Genomic DNA, 19597 nt, shown 5'->3' on the forward strand with positions numbered 1-19597 from the left:
GCACAGCAGCACTATTCACAACAGCCAAAAGGTGGCAACAACTCAAATGTCAACCAACAGATGAATGGATAAACAACTGTAATGTATACCAACAATGGAATACCATTCAATCACAAAAAGGAATGAAACACTAATAGCTGCTACAACATGGATGAACCTTGAAAACATGGTAGTGAAAGAAGCCAGACACAAAAAGCCAAATGTTACATGATCCTATGTGTATGAAATAACCAGAATAGGTAAATTCACAGAGACAGAAAGCAGACTGGTTGTTGCCAGGGCTGGAGGCAGGGGGGTTGGGGAGTGACAGCTTGGAGGGTATGGGGTGATGAACACGTGTTGGAAGTAGACAGAGATGGTGGGTACAGAACATTGTCAACGAACTAAACGCCACTCAAGTTCTCACTTTAAAATGCTTAATTTTATGTTACGTGAATTTTACCTCAATGAAGAAAATACAACAAAAGAAGACCCACGGTCAAGGCCTTCATGAACGGCAGGCATCTGGTGACCACGGTTGTGGGCTTAGCTCTGCCACTTACTGGCAACGAGGATGGTAAGTCATCTCTCTGGGCCTCACTTTCCTCATCTGTAAAATGACAGGTTGGATTGGATCCTAGTTCTCCTTCAGGACAGCCTATGTCAGTCAAGTGGGTCACTGCTTTTACACGCACAGCGCCATCCCTCCACCTCAGAGTCTGATACGCCAAGAGGGAATCGTGTGTTAAAAAACTTATTTCAGGGTTTGACCACCCCTTTGGAGAACATCAGACTAAAGACTGCTAGCAGCCCATGACGCTAGTACATTCATCTGTGACTGTATATAAGATGTGGTTGACTAAAGAAGACAACACAATAAATGAAGTGCATTTATTAGGAAGATAAACTCCAAATAATCACAGTAGTTCTCTTGCATGCTTGGCAACTGCACAGGAAAAAGATACCTAACAGGGCCATGGGATTTTGCTTATACCACAAAGAGTCTTAAGGCAGTTTAATTCACGGCTACAAAAACTGTGACATAAACATAACATTCAATAATTAAGTCAGGCCCCAAAATGTCCCCAATACCAACAAATCTCTAAACTAGTCAAGTCGACAGCCACTGTCAGGGACAGATAAATGGAGTCTCAAAAGCAATTCAAGATGATGCCGATACAGAGGGGGCTGTTCAGAGACCTCCAAAACTTACGCAGTTTACACAGATTCACGGTGCCATGTGTAGGCCTCACCCTCACATGTTTTTATTTCACATAAACATTTTACACTGTCCTAGGAGAACAAATGGCACATTAGGTGACAGAAAAACAGGACTCACTATCTCGTACCACGAGCAGAATTACAGAAGATACGGGGCTGGATGCGGCCACACTGAGACAGATTAACGACTTTTCTGGCAGGCCCCTGGCAGGCACTGAGATGAGGCTTAAGAATACACTGGGGTAAGCTCCGTCTTTCCCTCTGTGGTTACCACCTTGATCAGGCTTCCTGACCTCGGTCGGTTCTTCTCTGTGATCCAGTCACGGAAGGTTCTAGAAGAAAGAAGAGAAGCTTTACATTTTAAAAGCACAAATCTGGATACAGGCTTATATTCATATCAATGGTTTGAGGGGTGTGAAAAAGCAGGATTTTTCACAGCAGCTGTGAAAATGCCACTAGGAATCATGGACGCGTATGCAGATCCCCAGTGATTTTAGTACTTACTCATTCTATTTTCTGAGTGGCAGGATTTGATGATATTTTAACTTTCATTTTTGTATTTTTATGCATTGTTGGAATCTTTTATGATACAGTGGTATGACTTTAAGTGATTAAAAAAAGGTTTTAATTAGTTAATTCTAAGAGAGAGATGTGTGCACAATCCTTTATACTTTGCTAGATTACCTTCCCAGAAATTTAAAAGAAAGAAAGAGAAGAAATTCATTTGCTGGTTTGTTTTTTTTTTTTTTAGCAAACACTGATGGAACACCCACGGCTGTGCCAAGCAACGAAAAGAGATAAAAAACGGACTATTACAATAAAATCTGTTAAAGGCAGGAATGGGGGCATTTAATAACTAACCCTGTGTGTGGGGAGGGGCAACTAACCGTGCCTGGGGAAGACCTCCTCTAAGAAGACAGGAATGAACGAGTACACAACGAATTCACAGGGATGACAAGTAGCTGGTAATGTTTAAAACGAAACCTTTACACTTGAGTACTCCATCCTACTGACCATCTCCTGGCTAGGACTTCGGACCCTCTTTCATTGGAAAGCACTGATGAGTTCCCAGGATATTCATCAGTGCCGACCTATAACCCTCCAGATCAGACCTGAAGTTTAACAGTCAAGTCATTCAGGCTCCCACATTGAAGGCTGAACAAGCCATTGCAAGTTGGCTCAAGACACAAAACACTGCTGAAACTCCCTAAAGTGGTGTACAATGTCATGACCCCAGCTCTGGGGCGGGGCAGAGCCTAGGGGATGGCTCTGAAGGGGCCCAGTCTCGTTGGGATGTGTAGGAGCACATGTGTTACTTAGGCAGGCTATAAACTGTCTTCCTTCTCCTTCACCTCTCAGCAGTCTGGAGTGGGTGAGAGAGACGCCACTCTAACCACGGATGGTAAAAGAGGGTGCCGTGCTCACAGACGTTTCAAAGCAAGCTTTATGCCAACTTGTCACATGAGTTTTCAAATGCTACAAATGGGTGAACATGATTTCTGGAACAAAGAATGGCTGTCCCAGCCCACCCTCTGTGGGTGTGTGGCTCAGCACCGATTTAGACACGTGAGCCCAGGTATTCCACCTAGATCGGCGTCTTACGCCCACACAACTGCTCCTCGTTACAGAGATAACAATATTAACAGGAGCCGAGGTTGACTGAGCACTCGCTACGGGTCAACATTGTGCCAAGGGCCTGGCTCACACCATCATATTTAATCTTCCTAACAATTATTATGGATCCCATCATACAGACAGGGCAACTGAGGCCTAGAGCAGTTCAACGACATGCTCCGGCTGGTCTGGCTGGTCAGTGGAGGAGCCAGGAGTCACAGCGGCACTACCGACCCCTCCGCTCTGAGATCCACACTGGTGTGCGATATACCCTCGGAGGCCGCTAACCTCACAAGACCACCCATGTTGGTAAACCAAGAGAACATGGGCTTGTCCTCTAGCCCATAAAGGGCACAGAATGGGGGCTGGAAGCTGCTTAATGACTGACACTATTACTACAATACTCACTCGACTAGGAACTCTAAGGGCGTCCAGGAGCGGAAGTCGGCCTCGGGCATCGATTTCCTGTTCGCTGGGGTATCCAGGGTAACCCTGCAGAGCACAGAGATAAGCCTGTCATGTGTGCCTCCCCTTGATAACAGCTGCCGGTCCTCCTCCGCCAGCAAAATGCACCATGAGCCTCTGGCCCCGGGGGTGGCAGCAGTGATGCGGGGATCATACGGAGATAATCAGAGAGAGGGCAGGGAGCCGTCCATCCGCATTTCCAGAGATCACATGGAGTAATTAGCGAGGCACTCTGGGACCCACTCTTCAGAAGATAGAAGCAAAACCAAAGAGCCACATTTTGCCTTTTTTAAAACATAGCCCTTACTGAAGTAAGCTGCTTTCCTGTTTATATCCTCATTCACTCCCTAAAATGTGGCAGACTCATTTCTAAGGATTTTTGAAGTGTAATAATAAAATTCCTTTAAAATATGGTAAAAAGACAGTCTCATCCTTTGTTTTGTGGCTGTTTTCTTTGAACCCTTATGATTTTCAGGAAGAGAATACAGAATTCAGGTATGTATGACTCTCCCAAGAACATTCAGGCCTCGGGAATCATTCAAAATAGCTGTGGGACCACATCACAGAATCACAGAAGCTCACAAATGAAAGGGAACTGGAAAGTCTAGTCACCTAGAAGTCCCAGTGTCCACTTTATAGGACTATGGGTAAGAGGCCAGATGGTGCCGGAACCATTCCAGCAAGAAAGAACACTCTAGCTCCATAGAAGCTGCCTAGATCTTCTTCCCGATCACAAATAGGAACGTCTCCCATAGTCTCCCCCAGACTCCCCCAACACATAAACACAAAGACTAAACACAGCCTCTCTTCCACAGTGACCTTATAATGACTTGAAAGACAGAACCACAAATATTAAATAAAATGTATAGGCTACTTTTAATAAGGAGGGAGGGAGGGACGGACGGAGGGAAGGAAAGAAAACAAGAAGAAAGACAGACCCACCCCATCAGCCCATCAACCACCAGGATAATCCAACACCTGTAGAAGCATTTTCAGGGCCTTTTGTGGATTTTAGAAGCCAAGGTGATGGCACACACAAATCCCCGGTGGAAAGCAGCATTAACTGTCAGCAGTGGGGCAGAGGAGGGCAGCAACTGGGAAGCCCCCAACTACTTACGGGAGCACAGCGATGGCCGCAGACCCAGGCGGCATGCCGCTGTTCTTGCCGGCGAGGCTCTGGCAGAGCTGGTGAACGGCACCTTTGGCCATGCCGTAGCCGATCATCCCTGGGAAACGGGGAGAAAACAGTTCAGTGACCACTGGCCGCCAGTGGTGTGTCCAAAGAACACCATGCCAGGGTCCAGAGGAGGCCAGGAAGAAGAGAAGGACGGACATCTACGGAGAGAAAGTGGAGGAGACGTAACATTTCAAGTGCCCCTACTATTCTCCTGGTGCTTACCACTTATCACAAAAGCCATGAGGTTCATCTGTTTTTAGTGCAGGGGAAGCTGAGGCTGGGACAGGGTGAGTCATAGGCCTAGGCTCACACACATACTTGCACTGAGGCCAACAGAGAGCTTAAAGGCCCTGCAAGAGCTGGGTTCTGAACCCCTGGATCAATAACTGCCTGTGAGCAAAATGGAGCAGTCACGTGGGGTGCAGGCTTTGGCGTCAAGCTGCACAGGTTCAAATCCTAGCTCCTCCACTTTCCACCTAAGAAATCCTGGGCAAGTTCTCAAAACCTTCCTAATCCTCCGTTACCCTATTTGTAAAGTGGGAACAAAGTACTTAACTCTGCACTTAGCATAAGGTAGGTGCTCAATAAATGTTTCCCATCAAATTAACAGCAGTAACGTGCCTTGGAGTCCCACTCTGTTGAAAGTACACCATTTGAGCAATTCTGACATAAGCACACATGCCACCTACTAGTTTCCGTTGCCTCCCACCAGTCAGTGAATGTTTGCTGCTTGAAGCAAGGCACACCTTTTATTAGGACAGGTTTCCATCTGCCCCGCAGACTTGTGGCAGGACGGGGTCTCTCTCCTCTCTATAGTCCCCACAGCACCCAGCTGTGGGTCTTCACTAAATGCCACTATCACAGCAGCAAAGAAGAATGGCTAAATGCTTCAACACCTCTCCTCCTTCAGAAAACCACCACTTCTTCCAGAGGTCAGCAGCCTCCTTAAAAACCCCGACACACATGCTGTTTAAAGTATAACAGCTGAGGAGGCATCAAAGGTCCAGAGGGAGGTGGGGATCACAGCCCAGCCCAGGAACCAATCACCAAACCCTTCAACAGCAACCTTGAATTGCAAAAGAGGGTCAAGGTCTCAACAAGTTATTTAGAAGCACAAGAAGACTATTTCACCATCTCTGGCTCCTCTGTTTCAACAGGGGCAGGAGGCCAACAGTGATATAAAGATCAACAACTCCACAGGGATTAAAATACACCAGCGCATGAATCTCACTCATCCAGCCCCATCCCCAGCACACTCCCGGGGCTCCCTCTTCATTCCATTCAAACAACACAAGAGCAGGGAAGCTGAGGGAGAAAGAGACAAGGAAGCAACCAGCAACCCACGACCCCATGAGTTTAATTCTACAGAATTCTACACAATGCAGGTCAGGGGATCATTTGCAAGATATGGAAAAAAAAAAATGCATTTCATTAAGAAGATAAATACGGTCTTCCCAATTACAAAATGATTGATGTTGTCCCTAAAGACTGATTTCCAAAGACAGCACAGACCCTTACATGGTGAACAAGAGTGATCACTGTCATTTTAATATAGTTTATCCTCCAGGGGACAGTCCACAAATACAACCTTGGAAACAGGAGGGTGGGGTTTTCTCAGTATCTTTCCAAGTGAAAAACTCCCCATTTTTGAACATGTCTTCTTGGGTTTGAAGGACTACTAAGCCTGTTCATCATTCACTTTCACAGATTTCCCCACATTTTTCTGGGGTCTGAACCTAAGTTAAAAGTTTTCGGGGCCGGCCCAGTGGCGTAGCGCATGCTCCGCTTTGGAGGCGTAGGGTTTGCCGGTTCGGATCCTGGGTGTGGACCTACTCACCACTCATCAAGCCATGCTGAGGCCGCGTCCCACAAAGAGCAACTGGAAGGATGTGTAACTATGACATACAACTATCTACTGGGGCTTTGGGGAGAAAAAAGGAAAAAAGGAGGAAGACTGGCAACAGATGTTAGCTCAGGGCCAATCTTCCTCAAAAAAAAAAAATCAAAAAGATTTCATAACTCAAGTAAGTTTAACATCATCTAATTATGGGCATGAACAAACTTACTAACATCTGAAGTAGGAGTAGCTGGGCAAAAGGAAGTCTGGAGTAAATAATAATAAAAGTTCACATTTAACATTGACTCTCTGTAATACTTTTCTAAGCCATTTACATCCATTAAGACAATTACAAGTCACAACCACCATATCAAGGAGGTTTTACTATTTATCCCCATTTTACAGATGACAAAACTGAGGCTCAGAGAAGTTAAGTAACTTGCCAAATATCGCACAGAGAGTAAGTGGCAAAACCACAATAGAAAACCAACCTGTGCAGTTCTAGAGCCTGTAGTCTTAACCAGTAACCAAAACTGTAAACAAAGAAAGATATTTATAAACCAAAAAAAGAGAAGAGACTGTGTTGTCCTTAGAAACATTAGTCTTTCAGTCCTAGGGTTTCCTTTTTTAAATGTCAAGCTATTACTCATTTCTCTATTTACTTTCTAGTGCCTCTGCTCTATGTCAGCTTTAATAAAAATCAGATCTCAAGCAAACTAACATCTAACATTTACACAGCTATAATTATTGCAATAGCCATGGACTTGTAAGATCATATGCTCTGAGAAATGTAATAAGAAATTGTTCATTTGTAAAAGCCTCACAGTTCAGTGAGTTACATTAAAATTGAAAAGGCATTCATGGTCTCTACCACTTACTAAAGAAGTCCAAATACAGCTCCTGTTTTTATTTAAGACAATTTTAACTTAGGTAGTGGAGTAGACACTTTCTGCCTCCCTGTGCTGTCTCCCCGTCCCCCCATTAAATTCCTTTAGCCCTATCCCAAAGGGAGTGCTATGGGTTGAACCGTGTCCCCCTAAAATTCATTTATTGAAGTCCTAACTCCAAGTACCTCAGAATCATGACTGTCTTTGGAGATGGGGTCTTTAAAGAGGTAATTAAGTTAAAATGAGGTCATCAGGATGGGTCCTAATCCAATATGACTGGTGTCCTTATAAAAAGAGATTAGGACACAGATATGTACAGAGGGAAGACCATGTGAGGACACAGGGAGAAGGCGACCATCTACAAGCCAAGGAGAGAGGCCTCAGAAGAAACCAACCCTGCCCGACACCTTGATCTCGGACTTCCAGCCTCCAGAACTGTGAAACACTAAATTTCTATTACTTAAGCCACCCAGTCTGTTGTACTTTGTTATGGTAGCCCTAGGAAACTAACACAGGGAGTAAAAAATGCACAGGAAACTCGGATTTGCACGATGTAATAGAAAAAGCACACGATTTGGAAATGATCAGGGTTTTGATTCAAAGTAAGTTTGTGACTTACTTATTGCATAAACCCAGACAAGTTACTTAACCTCTAAGTTTTAGTGTCCTTACCCATAAATTGAAAATGGTAATAATGACATCTACCCCAGGATTAAATGAGAATACATATGAAATGAAAAAAGTGACTGTAGTAAGACTTATCATGTGCCGGGGACTTTACATATATCAATACTTCTAACACCTTAAGGCGTTACCTTACATATTCAAGGTAGACGCTACTGTCGCTATATTACAACTAAGGAAACTACCGCAGAAATTTGGTGAAAGAGATCAAATAACGTGTTCAAGGCCACACAGCTAGGGTGAAGAATCCACCCCAGCCTCTCTCATTCTACTGCCCAACAGCCAAGCTGCTTCCCTGGAACATATGAACACAATGTGATGATGATAACATGTTTATTAACTAATTAATATCTACTACACCACCATTCATTCCCTGGGTGGATCATAGATAAATAAACCAGATGAGAGGGAGGTGCCAGATTATACTGTTCGTTAACCACCAGGAACATGAGGACAATGCAAATGACAGGCTTAGGAGTCCCTCCCCTAAAAAGATTCAGGCCTAAAAGGAAGCTGAATCCACCCACCTGTGAAGCTCCTAAGAGGCGAAAGGGCTTTCATATTCCTCACCTCATGGAAGTGCCCAGCTACCCCACTGAGCAGGTGTGAGCATTCCCATTTCACAGGTGGGGAAATGAAGGCTTACCAGGAGTCCCCTCCAGGGCGGCCTTGGCCCCAGTCAAAGTCAGGAGGCCTCCTTCCTTGAGGTGCTTGGTGGCCAGGTGGCTGGAGATGGTCGACGTCCATATGCTCTGCTTCCACAGCTGGTCACAGTTTTTAAAGAGAGCTGAGGGACAATGGAAAGAGGAGCTCAACTCACGGCACCCGACACTCGAGGAAGCACTCACGGCCATTCCCACTATCCCGGTCCCTGTCTGCAACAAAGTCTACAGCAGTAGAGTCTACAGTACAAACAGCACAGGGCTCATGGTCAGAGAGACATCGGTTCACATCCAGGACACGTGATCACCTGCAGCTCAGCTACCTCAAATTAAAGTGGTAAAACTTTAGCCAATAAATGAGGACTGTTAACAGATATGCTGGCCTGGCTGTCATTCAAAGACTGTTCTACTTTATGAAGGGCATTGGATTTGTAATAAGAACCTACATGTCTAAGGCAGGTTTTACCTGTGATAAAAATCTGAGGGACTATTACCACATGGACATAAAGAGGGCTTTTATAGAGCTACATTTTTGATGGTTGAGAGTTTAATGCCAGCTGCTTTGAAAATTCTTTAAAAGAAAGCTGAAATAACAACCATCTCACCCTCGTTTTATCCCTCTGGCCTTGCTAGAGACGTAAGAGGGAACAAGTGGTAATGTATGTCACATCACGGCTGGGCAGCCGTCCCCTTCCTCCCTTACAGGGCACACAGGACCCAATGAAGCTGCACCCATGATCTGGAAAGAAAGCCCTCCTGATACGGGAGGAGGGTCTTCAGTAGGTGACAACCAAAGTATTGCATTCTCCTGCTAAAAAGGACTCAAAAAAAAATTGATGGATCCACATTTATCACGTCTTGTTCCCCAAACACATAAAAGGCCATCAGGGTGTTCTGCCAATCCAATCACCCCACAAAATACCAATTTCACATTTAAGTGTGGTTCACAGAAAATCAATTACTTTTTAAATGGCTTTGACTAACAAATGTAGAAGGAATGACAGAATTAGAAAGCCACCTTTGTCCAACCCCAACTGGGATAACTGATTCGGGCAGGTATTATCAATGGATGCTTAAAACCACTAGGTTTTGGGAATTTGGGAGTCTCAAAGTGTTTGGGAACAGGATACTCACACACGACGCCAACGTAGCATCCCACAGACCACTTACTAATTGCAAACAGAAAAATGTACCTTTACAATGGAAGTCCATTGGCTACCACCTTAACCAAGCATCAAATTTGGCATCATGGTGGATGACTAGGGTGACCTGACATGGTGAGAGGCTCAGCGTGATGGAATATGAAGTAGGTAACATCACTCAGGAAGAATTCTCTCCTCCAAAACATTCAACCTGAATCTAAGCAAGTCTCTAGACCTAAATTTCAGTTCACAGGAAATACCAGGGACAGAGGAACAAGGTAAATGATACCTTGAAGAAACAGACAAATTCAGAATGCGGGACATTCTATATGAAAACTGCCCTGGACTCACCAAAAAAGTCTATCACAGAAAAAAAAAAACTCTAGATTAACAGACCAAAAACAACAACAAAATATAGTGCACAAATCCTGATTGGAATATATTTAGGGAAAACAACTATACACGATATGGACTAAAGTGGGGTAATTTGGATTTAGGCTGAATATTATTAATCTTATACAATTACCGTTAATTTTCTTAGGTATGAGAATGGTAGTATGATAAAGCAGGAGAAAGGGCTTAATCTTTGGAGATGCATGCTGAAATATGGAAGTGTCTACTTTCAAAAGGTTAACAAAGGGGCCAGCTTGTTAGCGCAGCAGTTAAGCGTCACACTCTGCTTTGACGGCCCGGGGTTCGCGAGTTCGGATCCCGGGTGCGTACCAACGCACCGCTCATCAAGCCATGCTGTGGCGGCGTCCCATATAAAGTAAAGGAAGAGGGGCATGGATGTTAGCCCAGGGCCAATCTTCCTCAGCAAAAAGAGGAGGATTGGCAGGATTGGCATAGGATGTTAGCCCAGGGCTAATCTTTCTCACAAAAAAAAAAAAAAAAAGGTTAACAAAACAATACACACACGCAAGGAAGCAGGAGAGCGCAAGTGTGGCAAATTAACAATTGCTGACTCTAGATGGAGCACATAAGGGTGTTCACTAAACTGTTCCTTCAACTTTTCTGTCTGTTTGAAAATGTTCATAATAACAAGTTGAAAAAATGTACTCCGCTTTAATAAAAGCTCACTTTTGAGTCCTTTTGACCTTCAGAATGATCTTTCCATTTCATACACATCCCCCAACTTCCAGTAACAAGCCCTGTAAGATCAGGGCAGAAACAATGTTGATATCATTCTGCCTCTACTTTAAACTTCAAACCCAATGTCCCCGCCATGGTCCCCTCTATGGGAAGTTTCTTCTTCATCTGTAAAATGGGGGTGTTAATCCCTAGCTCACAAAGCCACTATAAACGTTCTGGGAGACATACAGAAAAACGCCTGGCCTGGCACACGGTATAGACCCAACCCATGCCAGCTGGACAAGGCGCAGAGCAAATGATTAACTCAGAAAAGGACTCACACTTGGACTTGGCATTGCCCCCAGCCCATCCTCCAGCCACACAAAGAATCGCGTCCACCTTCTCTTCACCCAAGAGCTTTCCAATCTCAGCAGTCACCTTAAACAAAGGGACAAAAAGATGCATAACTGTCAGGGAAACCCAAAGAGGCTGGCATCTTTACAGATACATCAGTTTATTTTTCACTTCTTTTTAAGCCAGTTTACAGTGCCTGGCAATTAACATTTTGAAAATTAGATGTAGGAGCAATCTACCACAAGCATTTTGGATAGTGAAGCCCAACTATATTTCAACGCGATTTTTATAAAGCAATCTAGAGTCTTCTTTTAAACATTCTCTAAAGGGTGGGGACATAAGCATCCCTGCAATAAACCAATTAACAAAGAAAAGTAGGAAAAGGTACAAAAAAAAAATGACCCGGAGCTTCACTGCCTGCAGCTAACCTTCTGGTATATTTCTTTCCAGACTTTCTTCGCAAATCGCAGAATCATAATCTGAGATAATCAATTCTACTCTCCCCGCCAGTACAAAAATCCCTTTAACTGCAACTCTAAAAGAAAATGTCAAAGAGATTATTTTTTTAAAAAGAGTAATAAAAAAATACAGTCAATGGCAAAATGTTGGTAAATATCGAGTACATGCTGTTTCATTTTAATTCTCTACTTCTGTTTGATTGAAATTTTTCAAGTGTTGAAAATATAATATATCCTTTTGTTACAATATATTAAAACAAAATCTGATGAGACAGGCAATCCTGGCCAACAACCACGACCCTTTTCCATATTTCTCTGGAATGGCTGAGATGACGCCTCCCAATTGCTTCCTTAAGATCATTCTTCTTAAGACAACACAAGATGGTCTATCTCTCTCAGCAGCAACATTTCAGGCCCTGCCCTGCCCTCTCTCCCCAGCAATTTCTGAGGCCTCAAAGTACTCAGTCAAAGAGAAGGCTCTGGCAATGGAAACCAATCCTTCCTCTCCCTACATTCCACACCTAACGCTTTCCTTTTAAGAAGATTCCTGAATTTTCCTTGGCCTCAATTCCTGAGTATCGCACTTAATCCCAACTTATCTTTTGTTGACCTTCCTCCTGGCTGCCCCCTCCCTTCCTTCTTAAACCCTGTCCTGCCGCCCTGAGCCCAGCTGCGGGAAGTGGGACAGTCTGGCGTCTGTATGCACACACAACCCGCGCACGCTCCACTTTGCAGGGAAGCGTGGATCCCGCAGCAACGATGCACCTGTTTGACTTGTTTTTTACAAGATCTGTAACAGCTGTGCATTTTTTAAACTCCTCCCCTTTAAATTTTGCTCTCTGCCCAACAGTTTTCCATAGATTTAGTGCCTTTCTCACTTCATCTCCTCACTGTCACCAGTGAATCTCCTGCCCAGGGGGCCAATTTTACATCTACTATGATTGAATTTCCTCTTCTGGAGCCTTAAAATCAAAAAGTGGATGTCATGCTGTCTGTCCAGAAATTCTTAACTGGGGGGGAGCGGGGAGTAGGAAGGATTAAAGATTTTAAAAGCTAAAGCTTATAATAAATAAGGCATTTCTCAGTCTTTGTCTTAAAGACGCACCGTATAGTCAAGTCTCAGACGGGGACAACTTCACATTCAATAAAGCACACGGACACACAAACCTGCAGTTAACAGGAGCAGGAGAGACACTGAAGAGACACTGATTACAGAGAACCACACCCAGAAGGGCCGCTGCTCTCTAAGCACAGGTGTGCTTCCCTTGCACTTGGTTTTAGCATTTACTACTTTATTCACATGAAGCTATTCTATTCTGCAGAGAGGCAGCTTAGCATGCAGATAAGAGCACAGACATCAAATCCCACTGCCCAGGTTCAAATCCTGGCTATGCCACCTACGACCTGTTTGACCTTGAGCAAACTCCAGGGCCTTTCTGTGCCTAGACTCCCCATTTCTAAAAAGGAGATAAAATCAGAAACTTTATTTTGAGGGTGTTACGGAGATGAAGCAAGTTAATGTGAACAAAGCACTTAGAATGGTGCCTGACACATACCAATGCCATGTCAACTTTTACTATTAAGCCCATTAAGGCCAATATGTATCATTAAGTAGGAAACATTAGGATCATATTAAGAAAAGTACGAATAACAAAAATCTATATTCTGGAATAAATCAGCTGGCTTTTTATATGCTAATCTATGTCGAACTGACGCTTTAGAAAGGGCAAATGAGCAGTACAGTATGCTCACGGTTTTGGGGTTTTTTAGATTTACACATGTATATGTTTGGAAAAATAGATTAGAAGGAAATATAACAAAATATTAACTGCATAGTGGGACTAGAAATGATTTCTCCCTTCTTTTTGCTTTACTGTATTTTCTATATCATGCATGCATCACTTTTAAAATTTTAAAAATTTGTTATAAAAATAGGTAAGGACATAAAATACCAGATGCCCAACAATGTTCAGATTACTAGAGAGAGCATAACTAAACAAAAAGCAGACCCTGAACTTATTAAAGTTGTTAATAAGTTCTGGTTAATAAGTTGTTAATAAGTCTCTTGTTAATGAGTCATTAATAAGTCTCTTGTTAATAAGTTGTTAATCTCTTGTAAGTTGTTAATAAGTCTCTTGTTAGGAGCCCCAGGCTTCTGACTCCACCACCAGCTGGCTTGTTGGTCGTGTCACTTAGTGTCTGAAACTCAGTCTCCTCAGCTATCAAATGGGACCACCACCACCTGCCTGCCGACCTGAGTGCTTGTGAAAAATGGTGCATCACACAAAGAATGACATGGAGATTTCCTTGGGAATGTGGGCTGGTGCGCTGGCAAGAGAGCCACATAATGCAGTCCTTCAGGAGCTCGTGGGAACAGCTCTTCCAGAAAGGTACACCCACTGAAGAGCATCTCAGATATTTATACCAGCCCATCCATCAAATTGTTAACAGAGCTTCCTTCTGGAGAGTGACACTGTCACGGAGAAACAGGGGTTTTTCACAGTTTACTTATATATTTATAGAGTTTTGTTTGACTTCTTGTTTTACAGTAAGCATATCACTTTATAATTTAAAATAATCTGTTTGGTTAATATTCATGCTTTGAACTGGGAAGCTCCACTTTTTAGAATGTATCCTAAATAAATAATCAGAGATGGAGAAAAAGATGTTCACTGCAGCATTCTTGATAATGGTAAAAAAGAAAAACTGCAAAAATCTTAAATGTAAAATAGGTGGAAACTAAGGAAATTGTGACTAATCCATAAAATTAAAAATTACATGCCAACACAGAGGGTTTTTTTAAGTGATCTGGAGAAGTAAAGTAAATGTTAAGTTAAAAAAAGCTGACCATAAAATACAAGACAGAAGATTATCTCAACTTTTAAAACTAATAACATACAGTACGCATAGGAAAGACAAGAAAATGGGCCAAAATGTGAACATAAGCTAATTAGAAATAGATCATGGGTAATTTATCTTCTTTGTATTTTTTTTTTTTTTTTTACTTTTTCCAAATTTCCCTCAATAAGCACAAATGGCTTTCATAAATACAGAAACAAGACTTGAAAGAAAGGAAGAACACATCGCCAGTGGTAACTCCTCCCCAGGGTTCCCCTAACAATGCTTGGTGGGGCCTCTTCTGGAATCACCTGGTCAGCCTGCTCCGTAAATGAGTCCGTCATTTTAACGACAACACTAGCACTAGCATCTTCATTCTCCACCACGTCGATGCTGGCAACCCACTGGAGGGAAGGAGAAAAAAGCTCTGGTCAAGAGACAATAAGTTGTTATTCCTATAAAGATCATCCACACCCAGAAATGGGGGGAGTGGAGAGAGATGAGAGGCTTAAATGAAACCCCACTAGAAGAGAGGATCTAGCTACCGACCTCTCATACTTACAGGGACCTTTGGCTTCGGACAGCCTACCCCTTACTGAGCCCCAGGCCAGACCATTCTGCCTCCAAACACCTCATCATCTTCCACTCTCACCTCTGAAAGCCAAACCCTGCACTTCCAGAGACTTCCTAGACCAGGGGTCTGCAAAGGTTTTCTGTAAGGGGCCAGAGAGTAAATATTTCAGGCTTTGCTGGCCCTTCGCTCTCTGTTGCAACTACCCAATTCTGCTATCGTAGCAAAAGAGCAACCACAGACAAGAGGTGAACAAATGAGCGTGGCTCTGTGCCAATAAAACTCCGGACACCAAAATGTAAATTTCATATAGTTTTCACACGTCACAAAATATTCTATTTTTTTTGTGAGGAAGATTGTCCCCACATCTGTGCCAACCTTCCTCTATTGTGTATGTGGGATGCTGCCAGAGCATGGCTTTGATGAGCCGTTGTGTAGGTCCACGTCCAGGATCTGAACCCGTGAACCCCAGGCCACCAACGCAGAGCGAGCGAACTTAACCACTACACCACTAGGATGGCCCCTCATATTCTTCTTTTGATTTCTTTTCAACCATTTAAAAATGTGAAGCCAGTCTTAGCTCTTGGGCTGTACCAAAACAGATGGAAGGCAGGACTCGGCCCAGGGAGGACCAGAGTTTTCAAACCCCTGCCCCAGAGCACAGAGGGACAGCTTTGGGTTTGGGAACCAGACAGACAGGGGTTTAACTCCTGGGTCTGCCATACAGCAGCTTTCTCGCCCTCATGCTCTGCAGAGGCTCCTCACCTGTAAAATGGGGGTTAACATTAACAGGGTTAGTGAAAGAATTAGCTAAAATGGAGGATGCTACAGCTGCCGGCACAGGTGACAAATGGTTCTAAGAAAGCTCCAGCGCCCTGCGGTCTGAAGGCCCCAGAGATAAAGATCTCTACCACAAGCTTTGAAGAACACAGCATCCATTCAAGAACACTCACTACTTCTATGTTACAAGCCACAGGGGATACTGAGACAAAAAAGCTGCATCTCACCCTCCCAGAGCCCCCAGGAATGAAGGGGGTGTGGGAGATGGGACACGGAACACAGAGAGTCATCAGATTCTGGCAAGTCAAAGGTAAACCAAACTGCACCCCGGGGCCAGCCCCATGGCTTAGCCATTAAGTGCACGCGCTCCGCTACTGGCGGCCCGGGTCGGGTTCCCGGGTGCGCACCAAGGCACCGCTTGTCCGGCCATGCTGAGGCCGCGGCCCACATACAGCAACTAGCAGGATGTGCAACTATGACATACAACTATCTACTGGGGCTTTGGGGAGAAAAAGGGAAAAAAAGGAGGAGGACTGGCAATAGATGTTAGCTCAGGGCCAGTCTTCCTCAGCAAAAAGAGGAGGATTGGCATGGATGTTAGCTCAGGGCTGATCTTCCTCACAAAAACAAAAAAAAACAAAAAAAAACTGCACCCACCAGGGGGAAGTGCCCCCACCAAGGAATTGCACAGCCCTCACATCTCTAAGTGTGGATACCAATAGGACTACTGTCTTAAAGTCAATGGGAAGAGGAAATGAAATTAAGAGTATGGGGGAGCGCTGTGCCTGGCACCTGGCCTGCACTCTTTAAATGCTCCCTCCCACTGTCACCACCACCCATCTCCGCAGACCTGGGAAGACGCCCCACAGCAGTCTTCCCAGGTTCCAAACAGGTAAATGGTAGGAAGGTGTTGGTGTGTTTAGAATCCCTGAGAAGTATAATCCTATACCAGATTCTGAGGGAGAAGATGACCCTGGAACCCTCTCTCTGGTCCCAGGTTACCCTTGCCCAGGCTGCTGCCGCTGCTAACTAAACCTCCAGGAAGGCTCCCCACAGCTCCACGCAGACTTTGAGTAGGTGACAGCTGCAGCGAGAAGGCACAGGGCAGCCTGTCCCCGGGGAATGCGCTGAGCCCTGCTGGGTGGCTGGGGTCAGGGTCCCTGGCAGGGAACCAGTGTGGCTCCTACTTGCAGCCTTCTGGGAGCGGATACTTGATGACCCAGATGAAATAGCCTTTGCAAAACAAAGAAACCACCAGCATTTGGGGGCTGAGCCTTCAAAGTATTAGGTCCAATGGACGCTAAAGGAATAGGAGTATATATCAATAATATATATATTTATATATAAAATAAATATATCAATGGCAACCAACATATAAACAGCTTTTACCACGAGTCAGGTAATTTACGCGAAACGACTCCAATTATCTCATTTAATCCCCACAACTCCCCTAAGGGGTAAATACTATCCTTATCCTCATTTTACAGATGGGAAAACTGAGGCTCAGGGACGTTAAGCAATCAGTTCACGGTCAAGGCCTAGTAGCCCGAGGCAGGCAGTGTAATTCTAGATCTTTCCTTCTCATCATCTCTCCCTGTCCCCTCAACTCCGCTCCTCTTCCTCCCCCTCTGGAATTCTCTCCCAAGTCATGCCCTACTTTCTGGGCCTGGCGGAGGCCGAGGAAGCAGCCCCCCACCACCGTCCTTGCAGAGCGAAGGCCCCGCACCTGCGACCCGGCGTGGGCACGCAGTCGGAGACAGGAACAGACGTGTAGACCTGGCCGTGCACATGCAAGCACCCACGTCTGGGGGTGCACAGGGGCCCCAGCTTCCTCCCGGCGGTCCTCCCGGGCTGCACCGGAAGGCCCCCCTGCTCCCCAGTCACCCTCGTGCCCGCCCGCCACCCCACCTGCCCCTCCCGGCGGAGACCCGGCCGCCCGCAGCCCGCCGAATTACCCAGTTGCAGGCCCGGAAGGCAAGCACGCATCGGGAGCCCAGCGCGCCCCTGCCGCCGTACACCAGCACCCGGCGCGCCTCGCCCGCGGCCGCCGCCATCGCGCTCCTGCGGCTCGGCTCCCGCAGCTGCGAGCGCCGCGCCCCGGCCCGCCCACCCGGCCAAGAGGGACCGCGCGGCGGCCGCGCCCCGCGCCGCCCGCTGCTGCCGCCTAGCGCGCGGCCAGGCTCGGCGAGCACGGCCACCCCGCCGGGGTGCTGCGCCGGGGCGTGCAGGGCGCGGGGCTAAGGCGGGGGCGGGTGTGGGGGGCCGCTGCTGTCGAGATGCTGAGAGTCCCCTGGGGAGACCGGGCAAACCGCGTAGATTTTTCCTCTAAATAAGAGTGAGGCCGGACTGCTTGGCCCTCGTGTTTAAGACCTGTGTGGCCCTAACCAACTTCCTTAACTGCTCTGTGCCTCAGTCTCTTCGCCAGTAAAATGGGAATACTAATCGTCTATCCTCCTGGGGTTTTGGAAAGGACTTTTAAAGGTAATACTAGAGTACTTAGAGCAATGCATGGCTAGTAGTGGGAGGTCAATAAATGCCAACCGAGCGATATTAATACTCTTATTTTTGCCACTACCTCTGTTACAATGCACTGGGCCTCTTGGAGATGGTGAGTTCCAGGCCTCTTCCATTTTGGGGGGTGGGGGATATTTAAATATCTATTTGGGGGCATATTTAAAAATTAAAATTGCAAAAAGAGGGGCCAGCCGGTGGGGTGGCGGTTAAGTGCTGCTCTCTGCTTTGGCGGCGGCCCAAGGGTTTGCAGGTTCGGATCACTTTTGTGCAGGGATGGGGGGAGGGGAGAGAGCTGTCCCGTGCATTGTAGGATGTTGACAGCATCTCTGGTCTCTACCTCCTAGATGCCAGTAGCAGCCCCGCACCCCTCCTGTCACCACAATCAAAAGTATCACCAGATATTGCCAAATGTCCCCTGGGGGGCAAAATCACTCTGGGCTGAGAATCACTGCCCTAAGACTATTGTAACCTTCTTGACAGCAGGATCCCATGTTATACATCTTTGTGTCACCCTCTGCCGACACATGGCGCCTTGTACACAGCAGACACAGGTGTTTGCTCAATAAATGTGCGCCAGATAAGGCACGCAGAAATACGTCGTTAGAGAACAGAATGCAGCCCGCAACACATTTATTATCAGAAGCTTCATTACCGGGAGTAGAATCGCTAGAAGACTGGAGGGGGAGAACACCGTTTACTTAGCACCTTCTGTATGCCAGGCACTGTGCTGAGTGATCTGCATGTGCTATTTCATTTTACTTCACACAACAATCCTGTGACAGATTAGGAAACTGAGGCATGAGAGTCTCAGACACTTGCTGAGAAGAGTAAGAATTTGAGCCCAGGTCTTCAACAGTCAGACTTCTGCTTAACCACACCTCCATTCAGCATGGCAAGCGCTTGTTGGGAATCGGTTGTTTCCCACAGAATTTTTCTAAAAATAGTTGCTTAACCCTTACAACACCAAAAGTTGACATAGGACGGTCATTTGGGGCAGAAATATGACTCAAAGGCATTACACATGTCCTGCCTCTCAAAGCGTGCTTAATGTTAAAACAAGAATAACTAGCATTATCAGTCGCTCATTAATGTGCCAGGTACTCTTCTAAGCCTTTTATGTGTATTTCGTTATTCATTACCAGAAAAGCATGTGCTATTCCAAGGTCTTTGTGATGAAGATGGGCCGTGGTAGTTCAAAGACTTGACTGGAGCTCCAGCCCCAGCACTCACATTCATTTTTCTCAGGAGAGAAATGGCTAGTATAGTACATCCCCTGCCCACCACAAAGGTTGCTACAGCATCAGGGCTGAGCAAGCACGTGGTCAGAGCCCTTTGTACATGGC

At 45.5% G+C, this 19597-nt stretch overlaps 1 protein-coding gene across 1 annotated transcript; it reads right to left on the reverse strand.

Annotated features, from left to right (window-relative positions):
• Positions 1-856: 856 nt before the first annotated feature.
• Positions 857-17842, reverse strand: QDPR (quinoid dihydropteridine reductase). The gene is made up of 7 exons (XM_004432355.3): positions 17696-17842; positions 14701-14793; positions 11081-11177; positions 8511-8651; positions 4397-4505; positions 3223-3306; positions 857-1532 (listed from the first exon to the last, which is right to left on the reverse strand). Exons 1-7 carry the CDS (start codon positions 17792-17794, stop codon positions 1427-1429), a joined length of 729 nt encoding a protein of 242 aa, XP_004432412.1. The 5' UTR covers positions 17795-17842; the 3' UTR covers positions 857-1426.
• Positions 17843-19597: the final 1755 nt, after the last annotated feature.

The sequence above is a fragment of the Ceratotherium simum genome, chromosome 8 (assembly GCF_057802395.1).
Source record: "Ceratotherium simum simum isolate JZ-2026a chromosome 8, ASM5780239v1, whole genome shotgun sequence".
Classification (NCBI taxonomy): domain Eukaryota; kingdom Metazoa; phylum Chordata; class Mammalia; order Perissodactyla; family Rhinocerotidae; genus Ceratotherium; species Ceratotherium simum.

Bases quoted from the DNA above. Each gene is read 5' to 3' on its own strand.
- QDPR (XM_004432355.3), bottom strand. From the start codon at position 17,794: ATGGCGGCGGCCGCGGGCGAGGCGCGCCGGGTGCTGGTGTACGGCGGC. The intron at 14,794-17,695 runs GTAATTCGGCGG...CCTTCCCTCCAG, and splicing joins CCTTCCGGGCCTGCAACTGG to TGGGTTGCCAGCATCGACGT. The intron at 8,652-11,080 runs GTGAGTCCTTTT...ATTGTCCCTCAG, and splicing joins GGGCAATGCCAAGTCCAAGT to CTCTCTTTAAAAACTGTGAC.